Genomic DNA, 21,224 nt, shown 5'->3' with positions numbered 1-21,224 from the left:
GCTGATGTTTGCTGAACATCCCCTCTGGGCCAGGGTCCCTCAGAAGCCGTGTCCCCCTCCCACTGGGACTGACTGGGAAGTGGTCACCTGGGTGATGAGGCAGCCGGAGCCAGGCCTGCCTGGCCCTTCCCGGGGTGGCCCCTGTGTCTCGGCCCTGCAGGGTCCACTCCACAGTGACCAGTCTGGTGGCCGCCCGGGAGGACGGGCTGTGCTGGCTTATTCTTCTCCAGATGTCCAGTGTCCAACACGGGGACGCTGGTACTCAGCTGCCCTCCGCACAGGGATGGGTTAGCAGGGCAGCCCCTGAGGCTGGGCCTCCACCGTGAGCTGCACAGGAAGCCTTTGTGTTGCGCTGGCGAGATGAGTCCATCGGAGCCCGCCACGGCTTCCAGAGACCCCAGGCACAGTGCCGGGTGGACGGCAGGGCACGGGTCAGCTCTGTGTGGCCCACAGCTGACACCAGGCTACACATCCTAGAGGCAGCTGGGGACCGAGGCCCACAGCCCCACCTGGCCCACGCGAGCAGGAGAAGGCCACGTGGCTGAGTCAGCCTCCCCTTTGCAGGTGACTGCTGGTACCACATCCCGTCCCCTCCGAGACAGAGGCTGAAGCAGGTATCCGTAGGGCAGACGTCGGTGTACGCCCTGGATGAGAACGGCAAGTTGCTCTTTTTTTAAATTTTTAATGTTTTGGCTGGGCATGGTGGCTCACACCTGTAATCTCAGCGCTTTGGGAGGTTGAAGCCAGCGGATCACCTGAGATCAGGAGCTCGAGACCAGCCTGGCCAACATGGTCTGCATGACACAGCGAGACTCTATCTCAAAAAAAAAAAAAAAAAAAAAACTTTAATTTTTATGGGTACAGAGTGGGTGTGTATATTTATGGGGTACATGAGATGTTTTGATACAGGCATGCCATGCATAATAATCACATCAAGGTAAAGGGAGTATCCACCTCCTCAAGCCTTTATGTTACAAACAATCCAATTATACTCTTTTAGTTATTATTATTATTATTATTATTTTGAGATGGAATTTCACTCTTGACTCCCAGGCTGGAGTGCAGTGACACGATCTCGGCTCACTGCAACCTCTACCCACTGAGTTCAAGCAATTCTCCTGCCTCCGCCTCCCAAGTAGCTGGGATTACAGACACGCACCACCACACCTGGCTAATTTTTATATTTTTAGTAGAGGCGGGGTTTCACCATATTGGCCAGGCTGGTCTCAAACTCCTGACCTCAAGTGACCTGCCCACCTCGGCCTCCCAAAGTGCTGGGATTACAGGCGTGAGCTACCACGCCTGGCCCTCTTTCAATTATTTTAAAATGTACCATTAGCCAGGCGCAGTGGCTCATGCCTATAATTCCAGCACTTTGGGAGGCCGAGGTGGGCGGATCACTTGAGATCAGGAGTTTGAGACCAGCCTGGCCAACTTAGTGAAACCCATCTCTACTAAAAACACAAAAATTAGGCCAGGTGCGGTGGCTCACACCTGTAATCCCAGCACTTTGGGAGGCCGAGGCGGGCGGATCACAAGGTCAGGAAATCGAGACCATCCTGGCTAACAGTGAAACCCCGTCTCTACTAAAATACAAAAAATTAGCTGGGCGTGATGGCGGGTGCCTGTAGTCCCTGCTACTCGGGAGGCTGAGGCAGGAGAATTGCTTGAACCTGGGAGGAGGAGGATATTGATTGCAGTGAGCCAAGGCATGCCACTGCACTCCAGCCTGGGTGACAGAGCAAGACTCTGTCTCAAAAAATAAAATAAAATAAAAATAAAAATAGAGTAAAATGTACCGTTAAAAATTTTTTTTGTTTGTTTTTGAGATGGAGTTTCACTCTTGTTGCCCAAGCTAGAGTACAGTGACATGATCTCGGCTTACTGCAACCTCCGCCTCCCAGGTTCAAGCGATTCTCCTGTCTCAGCCTCCCGAGTAGCTGGGATTACAGGTCCTCGCCACCATGCCTGGCTAATTTTTTTGTATTTTTAGTAGAGATGGGGTTTCGCCATGATGGTCAGGCTGGTCTCGAACTCTCGACCTCAGGTGATCCGCCCGCCTCAGCCTCCCAAAATGCTGGGATTAAAGGCGTGAGCCACTGTGCCCGGCCGCATATCTTCTTTTGAGAAATGTCTATTCATGTCATTTGGCCACTTTTGGATGGGATTATTGGTTTCGGTTTTTTGTGTGTGCGCTGATTTGTTTGAGTCCTTCTAGATTCTGGTGATTAGTCCTTTGTCAGTTGCATAGTTTGCAAATATTTCCTCCTATCCTGTGGGTTGTCTGTTTACTCTGATGATTATTTCTTTTGCTCTGCAGAAACTTTTTAGTTTAATTAGGGCTCCTTTATTTATTTTTGTTTTTGTTGCATTTGCTTTTGGGATCTTAGTCAGAAATCCTTTGCCTAGGCAAAGCCCTTGAATAGTTTTTCCTAGGTTTTCTTGTAGAATTTTTATGATTTTAGGTCTAGATGTAAGTCTTTGATTCATCTTGAGTTGATTTTTTAATATGGTGAGAGATACGGATCCAGTTTCATTATTCTACATGCTACTATCCAGTTTTCCCAGCACCATTTATTGGATAAAGTGTCCTTTCCCCAATTTATGCTTTTGTATGCTTTCTCAAAGATCAATTGGTTGTGGGTGTCTGGCTTTATTTCTTGGTTCTCTCTTCTGTTCCATTGGTCTATGTGCCTATTTTTATAGCAGCACCATGCTGTTTTTGTTACTGTAGGCTTGTAGTATAATTTGAAGTCCAATAATGTGATGCCTCCAGATTTGTTCTTTTTGGTTAGAATTGCTTTGGGCATTCAGGCTCTTTGTGGGTTCCATATGAATTTTAGGATTTTTTTTTTCTAATTCTGTAAAAAATGATGACAGTATTTTAACAGGAATTGCATTGAATCTGTAGATTGTTTTAGGCAGTATGATCATTTTCATGATATTGATTCTTCCACTGATTCATCCATCCCATACTCTTCAGTCCATGAGTATGGGATGTATTTCCATTTGTTTCTGTCATCTATGATTTCTTTCAGCAGTGTTTTGTAGTTCTCCTTATAGAGATCTTTCACCTTCTTGGTTAATTAAGTACATTCCCAGGTATTTTATGTTATTTTTTGCAGCTGTTGTAAAAGGGGTTAATTTGATTCTCAGCCTGATTGCTGCTGGCATGTAGCAGTGCTACTAATTTGTGTGCATTGATTTTGTAACCTGAAACTTTCCTGAACTCGTGTCAAATCTAGGAGTCTTTTGGAGGCATCTTTAGGGTTTTCTAGGTATTTGATCCTATCATGGGCAAACAGAAACACCGTGACTTCCTCTTTTTCGATTTGGATGCCCTTTCTTTCTTTCTCTTGCCTGATTGCTCTGGCTAGGACTTCCCTTGTCCATAGTTTCTGCCTCAGCAGAAAGAGGATTAGGACGCCGGCCTAATCGCACAATAGGGCGATTATGAGGCTCGGGGGACGCCCCGAGTGTGCAGAAGGCGGAGCTGGCTGCAGCCCAGGCTCCTGAGTGTGGAGAAGCAGAGGAGGCTGTGGCCCTGACTCAGGGGCCAGGACCCTCCTGTCTCCCCAGCAGCTTCCCAAACCCCGAAGTGGTTAGAGCAGGGCCTGGCCACCGGCTGCCGGGCCGCACGGGCAGGAGGGGCTGGGAAGGTCTTCCCCTTTGACCCTCACTGCTTCTCTTCCCAGGAAACCTGTGGTATCGCCAAGGGATCACACCCAGCTACCCGCAGGGCTCCAGCTGGGAGCACGTGTCCAACAACGTGTGCCGAGTGTCCGTGGGGCCCCTGGACCAGGTGGGGGTGCTCAGGGGGTATCGGGCACTTGGGATGCTCTGGTTCCCTCTCTGGTCTCCCCCATCCCATGCCCAGCCGTCCCACGGCAGGTGGGGCTGAGGGCTTCGTGGGGTCTGTGCTCCAGGTCTGGGTGATCGCCAACAAAGTGCAGGGCAGCCACAGCCTGAGCCGGGGGACAGTGTGTCATCGCACGGGCGTGCAGCCTCACGAACCCAAGGGCCACGGCTGGGACTACGGCATCGGGGTGAGTGGGGCCCACGGCCTGGGGCTGTGTTGTCACCTTGTGCCTGCACTGGGCGCTGAAGATGGGGATGGCCACTGTGGGACCGTCCCCTGGGACCCGGTGTCTGGGTTGCAGGGAGGCCCCCAGGCAGAGCCCCTCCAGGATCCTCAAGTCCCCGAGTCCCCTGGTGACGCAGCTCTCTCCTTCCAGGGAGGCTGGGACCATATCTCTGTCCGGGCCAATGCCACCAGGGCCCCCCGGAGCTCGTCCCAGGAGCAGGAGCTGAGTGCCCCACCAGAGGCCCATGGCCCCGTCTGCTGCTGAGGCCCCCACACACACCTACATGCAGGGACGGTGCCCAGTTTGGGGGATCAAGGCTGAGCCATTCTTGTGCTGGAGTGTGCACCATGGGAGCGATGTGGGCCAGGCAGACTCAGGAGGGAACCTGGCCCCAAGGCTGCGGCCACTTCAGAGGCACTGGCTGAGACGGCCCTGAAATGTGAAGCTCTGCGGACGCTCCTGCACGTGTCCCCGTCTGCGAGGAGTCCCCGGGGTGTGGGGCATGGGGTGGGGCTGCACCTCCCAGAGGCCCCTCCCACGCTTCCCTTCCCCTCTCCCTCCTGCCTTTCCAGGACTAGAACCCGGAACCTGGAGCCCTCCAGGAACGCCGGCCCTGGGGCAGCAGAGCCCAGGATGGAGCCCTCCTGGGCCGGCATCTCAGACAGCACCCGGGCCCCGCCACCCCTGACCAAAAGAGATAGCCATGGGGCTCAGGGCCTCTTTACCATGTGCAGTGACCACTTCTCAGAGCAGGACTTGTAAAGAGGCTTTCATTTCAAAAGTGAAGGAAGGAGGCCGGGCGCCGTGGCTCATGCCTATAATCCTAGCACTTTGGGAGGCCAAGGTGGGCAGATCACCTGAGGTCAAGAGTTTCAAACCAGACTGGCGAACATGGTGAAACCCCATCTCTACTAAAAATACAAAAAAAAAAAAAATTAGGCGTGTGGTGGAGGGCACCTGTAATCCCAGCTACTCGGGAGGCTGAGGCAGGAGAATCGTTTGAACCTGGGCATTCCAGCCTGGGCAACAGAGCGAGACTCCATCTCAAAAAAAAAAAAAAAAAAAAGTGAAGGAAGGAGACCGCAGATTGGAAATAACACTGGAGTGGAGGGATGTCCTCCTCCCTGAGGGGCCGGGGCACCAGATGGGAGGCTGGGAGAGGGCGAGAGGCTGCCCCGTGGCTGGAGGCAGCATCCGTGTGTGCAGTCATCGTCATCAACCCCCATTCGGCCCCTTCCCCAGACGTGCTGGCAACGGGCTTCTTGGATGTCAAATCATGTTGTAGGGGGGTGCAGACTGCAGGCTTCTGTGGGGAGCAGTACTGTGTCCGTCGGCAGTGGCCATGGGACCCTCAGCCTGTCCTGCACATGGAGCAGGGCACACAGTCACCCTCCATCCTGTGGCGAGAGCCCAGCCTGGCCCGGCCAGGCGAGGCAGAAAGTGTCGGCCAAGTGGCCCCAACCCCATCCCGCAATCTCTCAGCTCCTTTTTCTTTTCTCTTTTTGAGACGGAGTCTCGCTCTGTCGCCCAGGCTGGAGTGCAGTGGCTCAATCTCGGCTCACTGCAAGCTCCGCCTCCCGGGTTCACACCATTCTCCTGCCTCAGCCTCCGGAGTAGCTGGGACTACAGGCGCCCGCCACCGCGCCCGGCTAATTTTTTTGTATTTTTAGTAGAGACGGGGTTTCACCGTGATCTCGATCTCCTGACCTCATGATCCACCCACCTCGGCCTCCCAAAGTGCTGGGATTACAGGCTTGAGCCACTGCGCCCGGCCTCTCAGCTGCTTTTTATCCCTTTGTGCCCCATTTGGGAGTTTGCTTCCTCCACCTGGACACTTTGCCCGGGAGGTCATCAGAGCCCAACCCCAGGCTCTGCTCGATTGGAGAGGGGATGACTTACCACCACCTGACCTTCCTAGGGTCCTGGGCTCACTGTCAGCAGGGGGTCCGTTGTGTGTATTTGTACAGTTTTGCTGTATGGGGTTTGTCACCCAAAAGCTGATGCTGAGAAAGGTCTCCCCGGGGCCCCTCCTGCGGGCATCTGAGAGACCTGGTGTTCCAGTGTTTCTGGAAGTGGGTCCCAGTGCCGCCGGCTGTGAAGCTCTCAGATCAATCACGGGAAGGGCCTGGCAGTGGCGGCCACCTGGAACCACCCTGTCCCGTCTGTTTACATTTCACTATCAGGTTTTCTCTGGGCATTACGGTTTGTTCCCCTACAACAGTGACCTGTGCATTCTGCTGTGGCCTGCTGTGTCTGCAGGTGGCTCTCAGCGAGGTACGGGGAGGGCGTCACCCTGCAGAACGGCAGAGCGATGCGTCCTCTCACTGCTGAGCACCAACTGTTTACCTGCCCTGCATCACTTCCTCGGATGCTTTACTCAATAAACATTTCCCCTGGAGTGTCCATGCCCTGGTGTTTTTTATCGATACGTTGATTAAAACGCGTGGTTCCCCGTGTGCCTGAAGCAGACATTGCTGTGAAATCTTTTATTTTTGTTTTATGACACAGCATCAATTTCATGAATACTTTGAAAGGGCCATTAGAAAAAATAAGAGCCAATTTGGGTCGTTTGAGAAACATTTTCAGCACAATTACAGCGGGGGCATGGGCCGTTCAGCTCCAGCTGGGTTTTCCCAGACGCAACAATCGCGATTCTGGCTTCTCCGCTGGTGGGGATGGGGATCACACCTCCGGAGCTCTCAGGGCACCTGTCTGCCGGGGGGTGGGTGCGTCCACAGCCTTGGGGGACGGCGCGTGGGGTAGCCCAGTAATGGCATGTGGGTCTCTGACCAGCTTGTGCAGGGACTTGAGGGAACTCATCCCGATGGCCGAGGCAGGGGGGTCCCCACAGGATAAAAGGATCCATCCTGGCCTTGGGGTCCAAGGGGAGAGCCAAGGGAGTGGACCTGGCCCCTGGCCCCTCTCCTCCTCAAAACACTGGACACCCCGAAGCGAGACTGGCTGCTGAGGATGCTGGGTGATGTGGCCACGGGGCATCCCCTCTGGCCTCGGAAAGAAGGACTGGGCAGCTCGGCCCAGGTCACCCTCTAGGAAGCAGAGGAGGTGCAGGTGCCAGTTCAGGGCAGAAAGAAAGAGCCACTGAGGCCATTGTCCTGAAGGCGGTGCCCCCCAGGCCCTCCTGCTGACCCCCAGGAAGCCCTGGGCCGCGCTGGACACCAGGCCAGATCTCCGTCTCCTGGACTGAGGCTCTTCTGGGCTTTCAGGCTCAGCTTGTCGGTGCATTCAGCAAGTTCAGGGACGGACTGAGCCCTGCTCTGGCCATGGCTCAGCCAGAAACAAGAGCTGCCATGTTCGTAGCACCTGAGTACCCCCGCCGGGGAGGTCTCTGTCATCTCGTGTCCCCGCTGGGCAGGTGCCCCGCAGCAGGGGAGCCCCGGGCTTTCTCTGTCCCAAGCTCCCAGCTGCGTCCAACCTCAGCTCACAGTGGTGGATCACCCTGACCGTCCAGAGTGCCCCTCCCAAGGGGCAGACCCAGTGTCCTGGAGTCCCCACCCCGAGCTGTGCTGAAGGACAGCTGAGGCGGTAGGGCCAGGACCAGACCAGGCCTCTAATAAAGTCTCATCAAAATGAAACCAATGGGCCCGGGCCACCTTAAGGGGCCCTGACCAGGAAAGTTAGGCCTAAAGCTGCCAGTGCCAGATCCTCAGGGTGTTACCTGTGTCCTTACGTAGCTAGGCCTGACCCCAAGCGCCACGACCCCCAACTTGGGGAGGGCACGGCCACTGGGTGGGGACGGGCCAGCCAGAGCCCTTGGTCTCAGCTGTGGCAGCCACATCCCTGGCCCGGCTTGGCCCTGAGGGCCTTTGGGACATCTCTGGGCAGAGGCATGCGGGAGGGGAGAGTCAAGTAGCCAAGTCCGGCAGAGCCAGTGGGGCAGGAACGCCCAGCAGAAGGAAGCTGGGCTTGGGGCAACAGAGACGTGCCAAGCCGCCAGGCCCGGCCATGAGGATGAAGCACCTGGGTGGGGGAAGGGACGTACCTGCCACCCCAAGGCTCCACCAGGCAGACAGACCCAACGGGCTGCCAACTCAAACCAGGACCCAAGCACGTCGTAATGTCCTACAGACAGCATGGTGTCAATTATATAACCCCACATCAGTGAGAATAAGTAACGGCGGTGGCAGGGGCTGGGCGGGGGGCACACTCGTTCCCTGCACGGGCCAGGACTGAGCAGGAGGCCTCAGAGCTGCTCTTGGGGAGCAACCCAGGGCCTTGGGGCTTCTCTCCCATGCCCAGAAGGGATGCACAAGGAACACCCAGCCCTGTCTCCTGCTCCAGCTCCACGGCACCCCTCACACCCTGCCCCAGACCCTCCACAACTAGGCACAGCCTGGGGTCAACACATCCAGGAGCCCCCACTCGGGAGGAGGGAGGAAGAGACTCCAGCCCCTCCCCACCATTCAACCTTTGAGGATGAATTTGAGGTCATCTGATTAGAGTTTCTGGCAGCTCCAACCATCTCTGATTGGCTCCACTCCCCGAGCAGCCTTGGGCTCTGCCGGGCTTGTCCTGGGCCTCAGTTTACCCCAAATGAGGACGCTGAGCCCAGGCCCCATGTAGCCCTATAACAAAGGTTGGAGAGGGGGTCCCTTGCTGGGGTTTTGGCCTCGGAAAACCTGCAGGTAAACCTTTTCCTGGGATCTCCCCTTGCCCTGGAGGAAGTCAGGGTGAAGAGACGTTAGTTCCAAGGCTAAGGGAGCCCTTTCAACTTCGGCTGAAACTGCCTGGCTCAATGAAAAATCAGGATCCGACTGGGCCCTACCCAGAGGTTTGGGCCTCACGCTGCTGTCCAGGGCCACAGCTGCAACTAGGCCACTCGCTGGTCCCCAGCGGGGCAGGAAAAATTGCTCCAGGGAAGTGGCTGAATGTTCGGGGGAAAATGGAACCGCTGAGGCCGCGTCCTTGTGGGGTGTCACCGCCCATCTGGGGCTCGCGGCTTGGAGGGACTGGGGCTGGGAGGACCAGGCCAGGCAGCTGCAGCCACCGCCACCCCCACCCAGGGCTGGGCGCTAGGTGCCCTCTCGGAAGCTATGGATCTGCGTGGAGTACCTCTGCAGGTGGCCCTGGGGCTGGGCCTCCGTGGCCCCCAACGCGCCTCCGGCCACCTGCTGCTGCTGCTGGTAGTGCTGGTAGAGCTTGGGGCCCGGCCCCTCCAGGCCCGGGAGGCGGCTGCTGGACATGGTCAGGATGGTGGCCGTCAATGATTTGATGTAGTTTTTGGCCAGCGTGAGCGTCTCGATCTTGGAGAGCTTCTTGTCTGCGCGCACGTGCGGGATGACTTCACGCAGGGCCTGGAAGGCGTTATTTAGCTTGTGCATCCGCTGCCGCTCCCTCTCGTTGCTCTCCAGCCGCCGCTGGATGCTGCTGTCACGACGGCCACCGGGCCCCGAGGGTCCTGGCCGCCTGCGCCTGCCCTCACCCGGAGCCCCTGCTGCGGCCCGGGCCGGCCGGCTCCGCAGACCCTTGGCCGGCTCTGGCCCTGGGTTTGGCAGGGACCCGTCGGGCGTCCCCTCCCCGGGGGTGGCCTCTGTGTCCTGCACCAGGGCCCGGCGCCGCGGGGGCCGGTTCTTGGTCTTCATGGCCCTGGACTGGCTATCCTAGGAGGTGGTGGCAGGGAGGTGAGGCCCTTGGAGCTGAAATCCAGAACACAGGACACTCTGTGGTCACCCCACATGGCCAGGGGACCCGCTAGGGTGCCGTCCCTGGCAGCTTCCTCCTTGCTGACAGCAATGGTACCAGGGGCAGGGTTTGGCGCTCCGCGACTCGAGGTCCTTCTGTTCACACGCTTAGCCCTGGGCTGACCCCCCACACGCCCAGGCCCTTGCTTTACCTCATACAGACCTCTGGAACCTGTCCCTGTCCCTGCGTCCCCCTTCCCCCAGGGTGACTCACCCTGACCCCTAGATCTTCCTCTGGCTCATGCCCCTCACTGCCCCCCAAGTGCCTCCTGAGGTCGGTGACCTTTGACACTTTGCCTAGACCACCCTGAGATGCGTCCCCCACCCCAGCTTAGGGGGCACCTCTGCCGGAGGCGGCACTGACTCCTTCATCCCGTGGGCGGGCAGTGACTCCAGCCACCAGGCTCTCGCTGTCCTGCCCCGCTGGACGTGACACGTGCAGGGACAGCACTGGGGCCAGAACCGCTGCGGACACGGGGTAGCTGTGGAGGTCAGAGGTCGGCAATGGCTAGGGCCTGGTGGCAGCCCCCAATCCCACCACGTGGATGGCCCCCGTGGGGGCTCCAGACAGACCAGAGGTCCCCCAGCCAGGTTTCTCCACAGCCCCCACAACCCCGCCGCCAGGTCCTGCCCCTGGGTCCCCTCCCTGCGCCCCACCCGAGTTCCCAGCTCCCGGGTTACCTGGGGATCCGCGGCCGCACGCGCCGAGGCTGCCCACGGGGGACAAGGACACGTCGCTTTAGCCGCCCCGGGCGGGGCCGCGGACGCATGCAAATGAGCCCCCGGGGCGGGGCAGGGGCGGGGCCGGGGTCCGGGTGTCCCGGCGGGCGCGGGGCAGCAGTGGCGGCACCTGCGGGCGGGCGGGCGGCCGGCGCCTGGGGCTCCCGGACTAGGTGGCCGCGCAGCCCCGCCCCCAGCTTCCGCCCCGCCCCCAAGATAGACAACCTCCCCCGCCCGCCTCTCCCCATCCTCTCCCTACTGCCCCCCACCCTCGTCCCCCAAGCCAGCCACCCCCGCCCGCCTCTCCCCATCCTCCCCCGACAGCCCCCCACCCTCGTTCCCCCAGACAGCCTCCCCCACACGCTTCTCCCCATCCTCCCGACAGCCCCCCAACCGCCCCGAGACAGCTTCCCCCCATCCGTCTCTCCCCATTCTCCCGCTACAACCCCCTCAAGACAGCCTGCGTCCCCACCTCCCCTACCGTCCCCCGACAGCCTCCCCACAACCTGCTTTTCCCCATCCTCCCCCTCAATTTCCACCCGCACCTTCCCCATCCGCCTACCCCATATCCGTGCCCGAGACAGCCTCCCCCCGCCCGCTTTCCCCGACCCTCCCCCTGACACAGCACCCCCGCATCCATGCCTCCCGCGATCCTCCTTGCCGGCCTCTCCACTCGTGGCAGGGCCCCGGGCCCATTCCGCCAATGGGAAACAGGTCTCTGGGAGCCACCGGACGGAGGGGCAGCCCCGGTTCAGGTTCAGCACAGACAGCCCAAGTCCCAGGAGCACTCCGGGACGAGCCGCTCCGCGAAAACGGGGGCATCTCCCAGGGGCTCCCCCGCCCCGCCACCCGGGATGTTTAGGGGAACCTGGGGCTCCTACGGGCTGGGGGCGGAGCGCGAGTTGGGGTAGGGGGCTCCTTGGGCAGGTGTGCAGTCCACGGGAACGCCTTTTTTTTTTTTTGAGACGGAGTTTCGCTCTTGCTGCCCAAGCTGGCGTGCAATGGAGCGAGATGATCTCGTCTCACGGCAAGCTCCGCCTCCCAGGTTCAAGCTATTCTCCTGCCTCAGCCTCCCGAGTAGCTGGGATTACAGGCATGCACCACCACGCCCGGCTAATTTTTGTATTTTTAGTAGAGACGGGGTTTCTCCACGTTGGCCAGGATAGTCTTGAACTCCTGACCTCAAGTGATCCACCCGCCTCGGCCTCCCAAAGTGCTGGGATTACAAGCGTGAGCCACCACGCCCAGCCAAAGCAGCATCTTGCTCAGGGACCATTCGGGGTTGCTAGGGGTGCGGTGACTGCGAGTGTCACGCTGGCTGGCAGGCCTGGGCGCCACACTCATGGGTCTCGCTGCTCTGTCTCAGTACCTTTGGGGGGGAACTCAGAGGGGCCATAGTGGGGCGGGGAGCGGGCACAGAAAGGCTGGCTTGGAGCCAAGGTTAGTTAGTTCTTCTCTTGGCCTAGAGCTCACTTGAGGCTGGGCCAAACGAAGTCCTTGGAAATGAAAATGCTTCCGAAATTCATGAGTGCAAAGGCATGGATTATAGACATGCTTCAAGGTGGCAGGAACACTAAACAGGTTTGGTTTTCCAGTGGTTATACAAAGCTTTATGTCCTCAGGAGTGCGGGGAGTTTAGGTCTGTCACACAAGCTCCAGAGGGACCAGGGCAGGGGCCCGGGGCACAGGCTGCAGGCACTCACAGCAGGGCAGGGCCAGGCCACCCACCCAGGTGGCCCTTGCACAGTGGACGAAACACAGAAGAAACACGGCCAACAGAGTTTATAAATATATAACTATATTTATTTTGAATATTAAATAGTTTTTAAATTACAAGCAATTTATTGAATCACACTATGCATCAATATACAGTAAAAATCTTACAATTTAAAAATGTACACAATTTAAACTGAAAGTTCACTGACTGTTATATTGCCATGAACCTCTTCTGCCTGTGTTAAAGGACAGCAGGGGAGGCCTGGTGGGTGTGACGGCCCCCTACGTCCTCCTCTGCAGACGGAATCCGACGGTGGATCCGTACACCAGCCCCATGATCAAGATCCCGCTCAGCCCGTGTAGGCCTGAGCGCTTAACCAGCACGTGTCCACGCCAGTCAAACTGATCTTCACAGGCTGTTGGTAATTCAATACTGTCAACGCATCTTTAAGAATTTCTTTATAGATGAAAGAGAATGTTCTTCATTAATAAAGACTTGAGCCAACCCCATTGCTACTTAGGAATATTGTTTTGGAGGTTTCCATCGGAAGTCACTGCATATGCCCATTCTTTTTTTAAGGCTACTTCTCATAAGACTCATGTTTTGAAGCCACTCTAACAGAAGCCCAACCTTTGGCGTCTAACCCTTGGTTCACTTCTGAATCTTCAGATGATGGGCTGAGTCAAGGAACAGCAGGCGCTGCCTTCCTTCCACCAGGTCCCTGGGGACAGACATGCAGTAGGTCCTTAACTCTATAAATACCCTATTTCAGGAAACAGGAGTAAAAGGAGGGGTTCGGAAAGGCCTTTTACAGCAGCAAGACAAACCCAGACTTTTCTTAGATAAACCCATTTCTATAGAAACGATCGAACCTGTACATTTAAAAACAGAACGAACGCTGTTTGCAATTCGGCTTGCTCGAGCTTTCTGCACCCTTACGGTGAATGGCTTCTCGTCCACACACACGGGCCAAGTCTCAGAAGGATTTGGGGAGCACTTTTTCTGTGTTGCCCTTTCTGGCTTATTGACAGGGTCATTTGAAAAGACAAATTCACGTCTAGCTAGGAAGGAAATGAAAACTAGATTATTTTTCTTATAGGATTTAAAATGTACAAACTCCACCAAAATAGGACTAATTCAGACTGATTCTGGGTTGCTACCCCATAGAAGGCCAGAAAATATTCTAACCTTCCCCCACATTATCTAGAGAATGCCACTGATTTATTTCATTGTACAACTTATTAGAACAAGTACATTTTGAAAACCCACCACTGATAACCAACTTATTAGTTAAAAAATAACAAAACAAACAACAAAAACCTGAACTGAACACAGCACATGCTGACATTTCAAAAATGGGCTGCAATTTTTATTCTACTTAAATTTCCTGTGTATTGCTTGGATTTCAAAAAAAATGTTAACCCACGTATTGATTATAAATATAAAATTTCACCCCCCATGCGACGCCACACTAAGATCCACTACCCCCCAACTCAATGTATAAAATGCTTTTTTGGCAATTAATTATGAGTGACTCAAAATAAATAAAAATGGGAATTTTGTTATGAAAAAAAATTTTTTTTTTGAGACAGGGTCTGACTCTGTTACCCAGGCTAGAGTACAGTGGCATAGTCTCGGCTCACTGCAATGTCCATCTCCTGGGCTCTAGCCATCCTCCCACCTCAGCCTCCCAAGCAGCTGGGACTACAGGTGCACACCACTATGTGCCCAGCTAGTATTTTTTTTTTCTTTTTTTTTTTGTGTGTGTGTTTTCAGTAGAGACGGGGTTTCGCCATGTTGCCCAGGCTGGTCTTGAACTCCTGGACTCAAAGTGATCTGTCCGCCTCGGCCTCCCAATGTGCTGGGATTGCAGGCATGAGCCGCCGTGCCCGGCCAAAATCTTAATCCTAGTGGAAAACTGACAGCCCCAAAAGATCAATAAATGTACTCGAGGCTGACACTGTATAAGAAGACGACAGATTCCATGATCTGCGTGACTTTGGTCATTAAATCTGAACTCCTTAAACCTGCAATTGAAAAAGTAGTATAATCATGTCTCATTTCTCCTCAGCCAAGACTAATCTTAGATGTAAAAACTGAGAAAACTCAGGAAGTCCCCACAGCAAGAATTCAGAGTCATGACAACTTTGGCAAAATCATCTTCTAATGCCCTGTTTATTTAAAAAAAAAAAAAAAATTCGCGCATCCTGAGAGCCAGTGGTGCTCCCCATACAGCCCAGGTGGGCACCGCGTCCACCCCAAGCCTAGACAGGAGGGGACTCTCTCCATCCTGAACTTCTTGCTTTGGAAAGTTATTGCTTAGTATAAAAAATGAGAGGAGTGGGGTGGAGCTGGCAATGAAGGTCATTTGCTGCGCACACTCTGGCAATGCCCGCCTGCATTTTGCACTAGGACTCAACTTCCTTCCGTGTACCCCAGGCGGCCCCTGCACGGGTCTGGAGAGCGCCCCAGGTTGCGCTGGAGTCTGAAAACGTATCAGCACCGGAAAATATGTGGGGTGAAGGGTGGGTGTGAGGGGACTGCAGGCCCGAGGACCCCCGAAGGAACGGCTGCCTCCCCAGCACAGCACAGCCGCGCTGCACCAGCCACCAGGGACTTCTTATGTCAGAGCAGAACTCAGGGAGGGAGGTGTGAGGTCGCCCATGACCACAGGGGCTCGTGCTGATGTGACGAAGCTACACTGGGAGCACTTGGGCCCTTTCAAAGCCAGAAGAGAACCTGGGGCTTAATGCAGAACGGAGGGTCCTTGAGATGAGTCCTGGGCCACGCAGGACCACCCAAGGCCCCGACCCGGACTATGTGTCGGCTGCTGACGCTCTGCCGTCGTCCCTTGTCCGTCCCCCTTTACAGCTGCAGGATGTGGTGTTATCTCATCCCACACGGATAACCACAGACTGGCCAGGCCCAGCTGGACGTGACGTGGAGTGGCTCGGAGGAGAAGATTCGGCTGTGGAGGTTTTTTTAAAGCTCAAGTCCCCACCACCTGAAGTACGCACACATCATCAAGTCAAACCATCCCCCATGGCTGGCATGCTCTGCGGAGATGAGTCTGCCTGAGTTCCCCGGCTTCTTGAAGGAAGAAGGACTGATGGGAACACGGAAGCTTCCCAGCAGCCTGGCCTCCGAAAACCAGGCAGAAGAGCTGTGCGGAGGGAAGCGGTGCAGTGCCCTGTGCGGGGTGCAGCTCTCTGGACCTGCCACACCAGCATGTCCCCAGGGATGGGCCAGGTCCATTTGAGGTCTGTGGCCACAACCTGTCGGTTTTTACCAAAAGGGCTTTAAAAAATGGGATGTGGGGTGGGAGAATGACAAGGAGAGGCTGCAAGACCTCTCAGCTCCTCAGAGAGAAGCCTCATTTGCTGCGGGGAAGCCGCTTCATCAAGAAGAGACAAAAATGCATTCAATTCCATCAACAAAACAGTGGTATTTTGGACTCACTGAAAATATTTCCTATATGAACATAAAACACTAACATTCAGAATCATTTATCATTTATGAAAGAGTACCATATGTACAGTCCCAACAATCCTAGACACAGGAGAACACTCAAAATATTTAAGCTTTACAAGTACCATGCAGCACAAACTATAAAACAGAAAAAAAAATCAAACTAGTGGATAGCATCGGCTTGACCTGCCTCATTTTCCTTGAATAATTTAAGATTCTGTACAACAATGGAGACTCTCAGAACATTTATCCACAGTGCAATTACAGAAAGCAATTCGTGATTTCTCTAGAAATAATAAATATGGCTCACTGGTGACCATTCCCCTCACGTGTCCTCTGTGGTGCCCACACGTGTGTCGGGATGTGCAGGCGTGGACGCAGAGACGCCCCTGTGGAAAGCACACACGCAGTGCGCACAGCTCCACACACGTGCGCACATGGAGGCTGTGCCCCTGCCTCCCCTGGCGGCCAGTGCGTGAGCACTGCCTGGGAGGCCACGGCCGCGGGTGCATGGGGCACTGAGGGACGCCGGCTCCTGGACACCGCCTCGCTCCGCACCTGGGCTCCCGAGGGCCCCGCCTTGAATGCAGCTCAGAGCCATCTCCCTCTTCACCTCTGGATTCTTCCTCCCAATCTCATGTCAGCAAATGGCGAGTGGATGTCGCTGCTCGGGCTGAGGGCGCAGGGGTGCCGCTCCAGGGGAGCAGCCTCGGACCCGAGCGTGCACGTTGGCAGCCACCTAGTCCTTTTCTCCGTCTTCGCTGCTTCCTGTTGAGGAGACAGGAAGCGAGACGACAAAGCTGGGTTTTTAAAATGATCAGACGGGCACGGCGTGGATGGCACGTGCGCCGCACCATAGGAACGGAAGCAGGTGTTTTGAGCCCAGCACCGCCTGAGCCGCCCTTCCTGTCCTTTCCTTCGGAAGCAGCCCCTGCCTGACTCTCCCACAAACACATCTGCTAGGCTCAAATGCCAGCTGGGCACTAAGGGTCAGGGTGCAGAAGAAGTCAGCTGGGATCCACACATCTGCCCCGACAGACTGGCAGGTAGCAGGTGTTATCTAATCGGCACAAATGAAGCCTAGCGCCGATGCAAATAAAGCCTCTTTGTATTCCATATTTATTATTTGATCTGTAAACTTCCAATCAAAAAATGAGCCTATTAACCTTTATCTTTCAATCTAGTGACGGGGAAAGAAGGCTCCCTATGTTCAGATACCTCCACTTCAAACAGCCCCTGCCCATTCACCCCTCCCCACCCTCGGGAGCCACAGCAGGACCAAGACTCAGTAGCAAAACCAACATTCCAGGGGCAGCACCAGAGGGCATGTGGGCTGGTCCCAAGGCCAGGGGTCAAGTGCTGTTACGAGCCTGCTGAAGAGCAGGTTCTCTCTGGGAAAGGAGGAGACAGAGTGCGGAGGGGGGACTATGCAGCCACAGGAGAAAAAGAGGAGATGGCGTGCAGCCTGGGCGTTCCTGGGACCCAGAGCCCCAGAGCCCCTCGGCCTCAGCCTGGCCCCACAGGGTGAGCAGTAACGAGCCTGAGAGTGACCACAACAAACAGGCAGGTGGCGTGGCCCTGAGAGCACACTCAGGATGCTGGCAGTTTTATTTATTTATTTTAGAGACAGGGTCTTGCTCTGTCACCCATGCTGGAGGGCAGTGGCACAATCATAGGTCACTGTAGCCTTGAACTCCTAGGCTCAAGCATTCCTCCCACCTCAGTCTCCTGAGTAGCTGGAAGTGCAGGTGCACACCACCACACCCAGCTAATTTTTTAGTTTTTATTTTTTGTAGAGATGGGGTCTCACTGTGTTGCCCAGGCTGGTCTCACACTCCCAGGCTCCACTGATCCTCCCACCTCAGCCTCCTGAGTAGCTGGGATTACAGGCAGGAGTCACTGCACCCAGCTGATGATCGGAGTTTTATAAAAACGAGTTTGTAATCTACTCAGCAAATGTGAGGACGACATGAGATTATCAGGCCTACAAGACCACCATCTCCCAGCTGCAGCGCCCCACCCCCGACCCCACACTCCCAACCCCCAGCACGCGGCGCCTCTCACCGCCCTGCTCGATGTCCGAGTCGGTCAGGTGTGTGAGGGAAAAGCTGGCGATGTTGGCGGGAGAGATGGAGAACCGCGAGTAAGGCGCCGAGTGCGGCCAGCTCTGCTCCGTGCTCCGGGCCGGTGGCGGCGGGGAAAAGTACTTGGATGTTTGGAGAGAAGGCTTGGAGCTGAGCAGGTTGCTTGTTGTCTTTGACATAAAAGGATCTGGGGAGAAGTCATCATCCCACTCAAAGCCGCCACCTAGAAATAAAAAATAAAACCCCACCCTTTATCACTGCGCGATGAGGGAGAGAGGGAGCCTCTGGGCAGGCGCGCCCTGCAGGTCGGAAGACACAGCCTGGCTCGGCTGGCTGATGGCAGCGACATGCCCATGTCAGGGGGGCGTCATTAAAGCAACATGGGAAGTTACCCTCAAAAAACCTTTACATTACTCAATTTTTCAGTTTCCTTTAAAACCAGTAAATGATGTGAAATACCTTCTTCATCGGTGGAGCTTTCAGAGTTGATGCACCTGCTCAGGTAGGGAGAGCCTGAGGCTGGGGCCGGGCCGCTCAGGTCCAGGCCGCACGCCTCTCCTCCACAGGGCCCCAGCTCTTTGGTTGGGGTCTCCTGAAAAGCCAAACAGAAACTCCTGTCAGCAAAGGCCTGCTCACGGGAACCCCCCTGTGTGACTGCTTCCCCACTGGCAGGCGCATCGGACTGATCGACTGAGAAGTGAGCGTCTCAAGACAAGGGCGGCTCCGGGCCTGGGAGGACGGACAGACACAAGGCCCCGTCTCTCCCTTGCTGCTCTGACCTCGACAGAGGCATGAAGCAGCTCTCTGAGATTGCAGAGAAGCGCAGAGCAGCAGGCAGGCAGGGACGAGCGGCAGCGCTCAAGGTGCCACCCGCCAGCGACAAGTGTGTCGGCTTCTCCTCCACAACCCCCCGCCTGGACTCAGCTCATCCCAGAATCCAAAGTGGGCACCACCCCGGACAGAGCGCTCCAGGAGAAGCCCTTGGTTCTGGCTTCGGAGCAGGAAGGGGGTCTTCTGATGCTCAGAAAGAGAAGGGGGGAATTCCAGCTTTCTTCTTTTCTCTGTTCTCTTGCTCTCCAGTCCCAAGCAATCCCGGGGCAACAGCTGCCTATAATCCTGAGGGCCATGAGGCCTCCTCTCCACTGGAGGACTGTGATCCCGAGCCGGGGGGGACCCTCACTGAGTTTTTTTCCCTTCTGTCCTCCCACTGCTTGGCTCCAGACGTGCGTGTGATTGCAGGAAGTATGGCGCATCATGTAACTAAAGCCTCAACTTTCTAGCTAGGGGACCAGAAAGGAGAGGCCCAAAAAGCTGCAAGTATCAGGGATATCACAGAAGAGGAAGGAGCTCAAAAAGGTGACCTGACGAGGCTGTTGGGGGGCTCCTGGGCTGTGTGTGGTAGATCTGACTCTGAACACACCAAAGCTTTGAAAATGAACCTCAGGGGAGACAGGTGGGGTGCGGGGCACACACGTGGGGCAGGTTCAAACAGCACAGCGAAGGCTTTGAAAGGGGAACTGGGAACTGACACTGAAACCACAGCCCACAGAAGGCTTCTTGGAACTTGTGGCCTGCACCCACCGGGTCAAGGCCTGCTAAGATAAAAATATCAACATGATTCACAGCATTTAAACACAGCACAGACTGCCTAACATGATAGGAGGATCTAAAAGCTAAAATTACTTCTCATTCAAAAAACCAGGAACACCTCAATTTACCTGGGAACAGACAATCAACAGGTGCCAGTGTCATGGTGCCACTGATGTTGGAATTATCTGAAAAAGGACTATTATAAAAATGCTCCTACAACTAAGGGGAAACACTCTTACCATGAATAGAAATAGGGAAAATCTTAGCAAAGGAACAGATGTTAAGAAGAATGACAAAAAGCAAAACTCAGAAAAGTACAATAACCAAAATCTAGCAACTCAATGGATGGGCTCAACAGCAGAATGGAGATGACGAAGGACATCATCAGGGACCTTGAAGACAGAGCAACAGAAATCACCCAATCCAAACAAGACAAGAAAAAAAAACCTGGAGGAAGAAAGGACCAGAGCCTCAGAACCTGTGAGAGAATACACAGGGTCTAACCCTAGAGTCCCAGGAGGAGAGGAGACAGGGCGTAGGGCAGAAAAAGTACTAGAAGAAAATAATGCCTGGAAACTTGGCTCAAATTTGGTGAAAGATACAAAACTACAGATTTAAGAAGTTTAGCAAAACAAAAACGGGATAAATACAAAGAAATTGGGCCAGGTGGGGTGGCTCACATCTGTGATCCCAGCACTTTCGGTGGCTGAAGCAGGAGGATCCCTTGAGGCCAGGAGTTCAAAACCAGCCTGGGCAACACAGTGAGATGCTGTCTCTACAAACAATTTAAAAATCAGCTAGGCGTGGTGGTGCACGCCTGTAGCCCCAGCTACTCAGGAGGCTGAGGAGGGAGGATCACTGGAGCCCAGGAGTTCAAGGGTGCAGTGACCTATGATCATGCCACTGCACTCCAGCTGGGTGACAGAGCAAGACTCTGTCTCAAACAAAACAAAACGAAACACACACACAAAGAAATCCACCCTCAGATGCACCATAATCAAACTGCTGAAAGCTAAAGACAAAGATGTGAAAGCAGCCAGGGATAAAAGATGTATTACAGCTCGAGCATCCCAAATCTGAAAACCAAAAATCCAAAATGCTCCAAAATCCAAAATCTTTTGAGCGCTGACATGACGCCCAAAGTGTTCACTGGAGCACTTGGGATTTCGAATTTTCAGATTTGGGATGCTGAACTGGTGAGTATAATGCAAATATTCCAAAATCTGAAAAAAATCAGAAATCTAAAATGCTTCTGGTCCCAGGCATTTCAGATAAGGGATGCTCCACTTGTACTTCCTAGGAGAAGAGTGATCTGAGTGACTGCAAATTTCTCATGAGAGACCGTGGAAGGTGGAAGGAAGGGACACATTTTTAAAATGCTGAAAGAAAACAATTATCAACACAGAATTCTACGCTCAGAGAAAATAGGCTTCAGGAATGAGTGTGAAATAAAGACAGTCTTAGATGGAAAAAAAAACTAAGAATTTATTTAAAAATAAAAGGAATCCTGCAAAAAATGGGTTTAAAAAAAAAAAGAAAAGAAAAGCTAGTTCAATTTCTTTAATTAGAAGGGAAAGGGTCCCAGAAGGAAACCTGGAACATCAATAATGAAAAAGAACAACACAAGGACAGGAGGCCCTCCAGATCAGAGAGTTCCACATCCTCAGGGTCAACCAACCAGGACAGAAAACATTTAGAAACAACCACAAATAAGAAATAACAGTATAACAACAACAACAAAATAAATAATACAGTATAACAACTATTTTCATAGCATTTACAGTATATGAGGCATTATAAGTAATCTAGAGATGACTGAAAGTCTGCAGGAGGATGTGTGTAAGTTATATGCAAATATGAT

The 21,224-nt window shown here is 54.4% G+C and overlaps 3 protein-coding genes across 7 annotated transcripts in view; 1 reads left to right on the top strand and 2 right to left on the bottom strand.

Annotated features, from left to right (window-relative positions):
• Nucleotides 1-5,095, top strand: part of TECPR1 (tectonin beta-propeller repeat containing 1) — a 37,804-nt gene extending 32,709 nt beyond the window's left edge. For 3 of the 5 annotated variants that reach the window (XM_030795560.1, XM_030795561.1, XM_030795559.1), the window contains 4 exons: nucleotides 565-657; nucleotides 3,696-3,802; nucleotides 3,927-4,046; nucleotides 4,236-5,095. In XM_030795560.1, the coding sequence (XP_030651420.1) occupies nucleotides 565-657; nucleotides 3,696-3,802; nucleotides 3,927-4,046; nucleotides 4,236-4,349 (434 nt within the window). In that variant the 3' untranslated portion in view covers nucleotides 4,350-5,095. The remainder of the gene's footprint in view (nucleotides 1-564; nucleotides 658-3,695; nucleotides 3,803-3,926; nucleotides 4,047-4,235) is intronic. The other 2 variants (XM_030795563.1, XM_030795562.1) reach the window with 2 other exon arrangements.
• Nucleotides 5,096-8,784: 3,689 nt separating this feature from the next.
• On the bottom strand, nucleotides 8,785-9,735 carry BHLHA15 (basic helix-loop-helix family member a15). The gene has a single exon (XM_030795558.1). It carries the CDS (start codon nucleotides 9,683-9,685, stop codon nucleotides 9,116-9,118), a length of 570 nt encoding a protein of 189 aa, XP_030651418.1. The 5' UTR covers nucleotides 9,686-9,735; the 3' UTR covers nucleotides 8,785-9,115.
• A 2,547-nt stretch (nucleotides 9,736-12,282) lies between these two features.
• The window catches only part of LMTK2 (lemur tyrosine kinase 2), a 102,344-nt gene continuing 93,402 nt past the window's right edge, over nucleotides 12,283-21,224 (bottom strand). The window contains exons 12-14 of the mRNA XM_030795557.1: nucleotides 18,233-18,365; nucleotides 17,754-17,996; nucleotides 12,283-16,457 (exon numbers count right to left, since the gene is read on the bottom strand). Coding sequence (XP_030651417.1) covers nucleotides 16,429-16,457; nucleotides 17,754-17,996; nucleotides 18,233-18,365 — 405 coding nt within the window. The 3' untranslated portion in view covers nucleotides 12,283-16,428. The remainder of the gene's footprint in view (nucleotides 16,458-17,753; nucleotides 17,997-18,232; nucleotides 18,366-21,224) is intronic.

Source organism: Nomascus leucogenys, chromosome 17, assembly GCF_006542625.1.
Source record: "Nomascus leucogenys isolate Asia chromosome 17, Asia_NLE_v1, whole genome shotgun sequence".
NCBI classification, from domain to species: domain Eukaryota; kingdom Metazoa; phylum Chordata; class Mammalia; order Primates; family Hylobatidae; genus Nomascus; species Nomascus leucogenys.
This window is presented reverse-complemented; position numbering and strand designations above follow the sequence as displayed.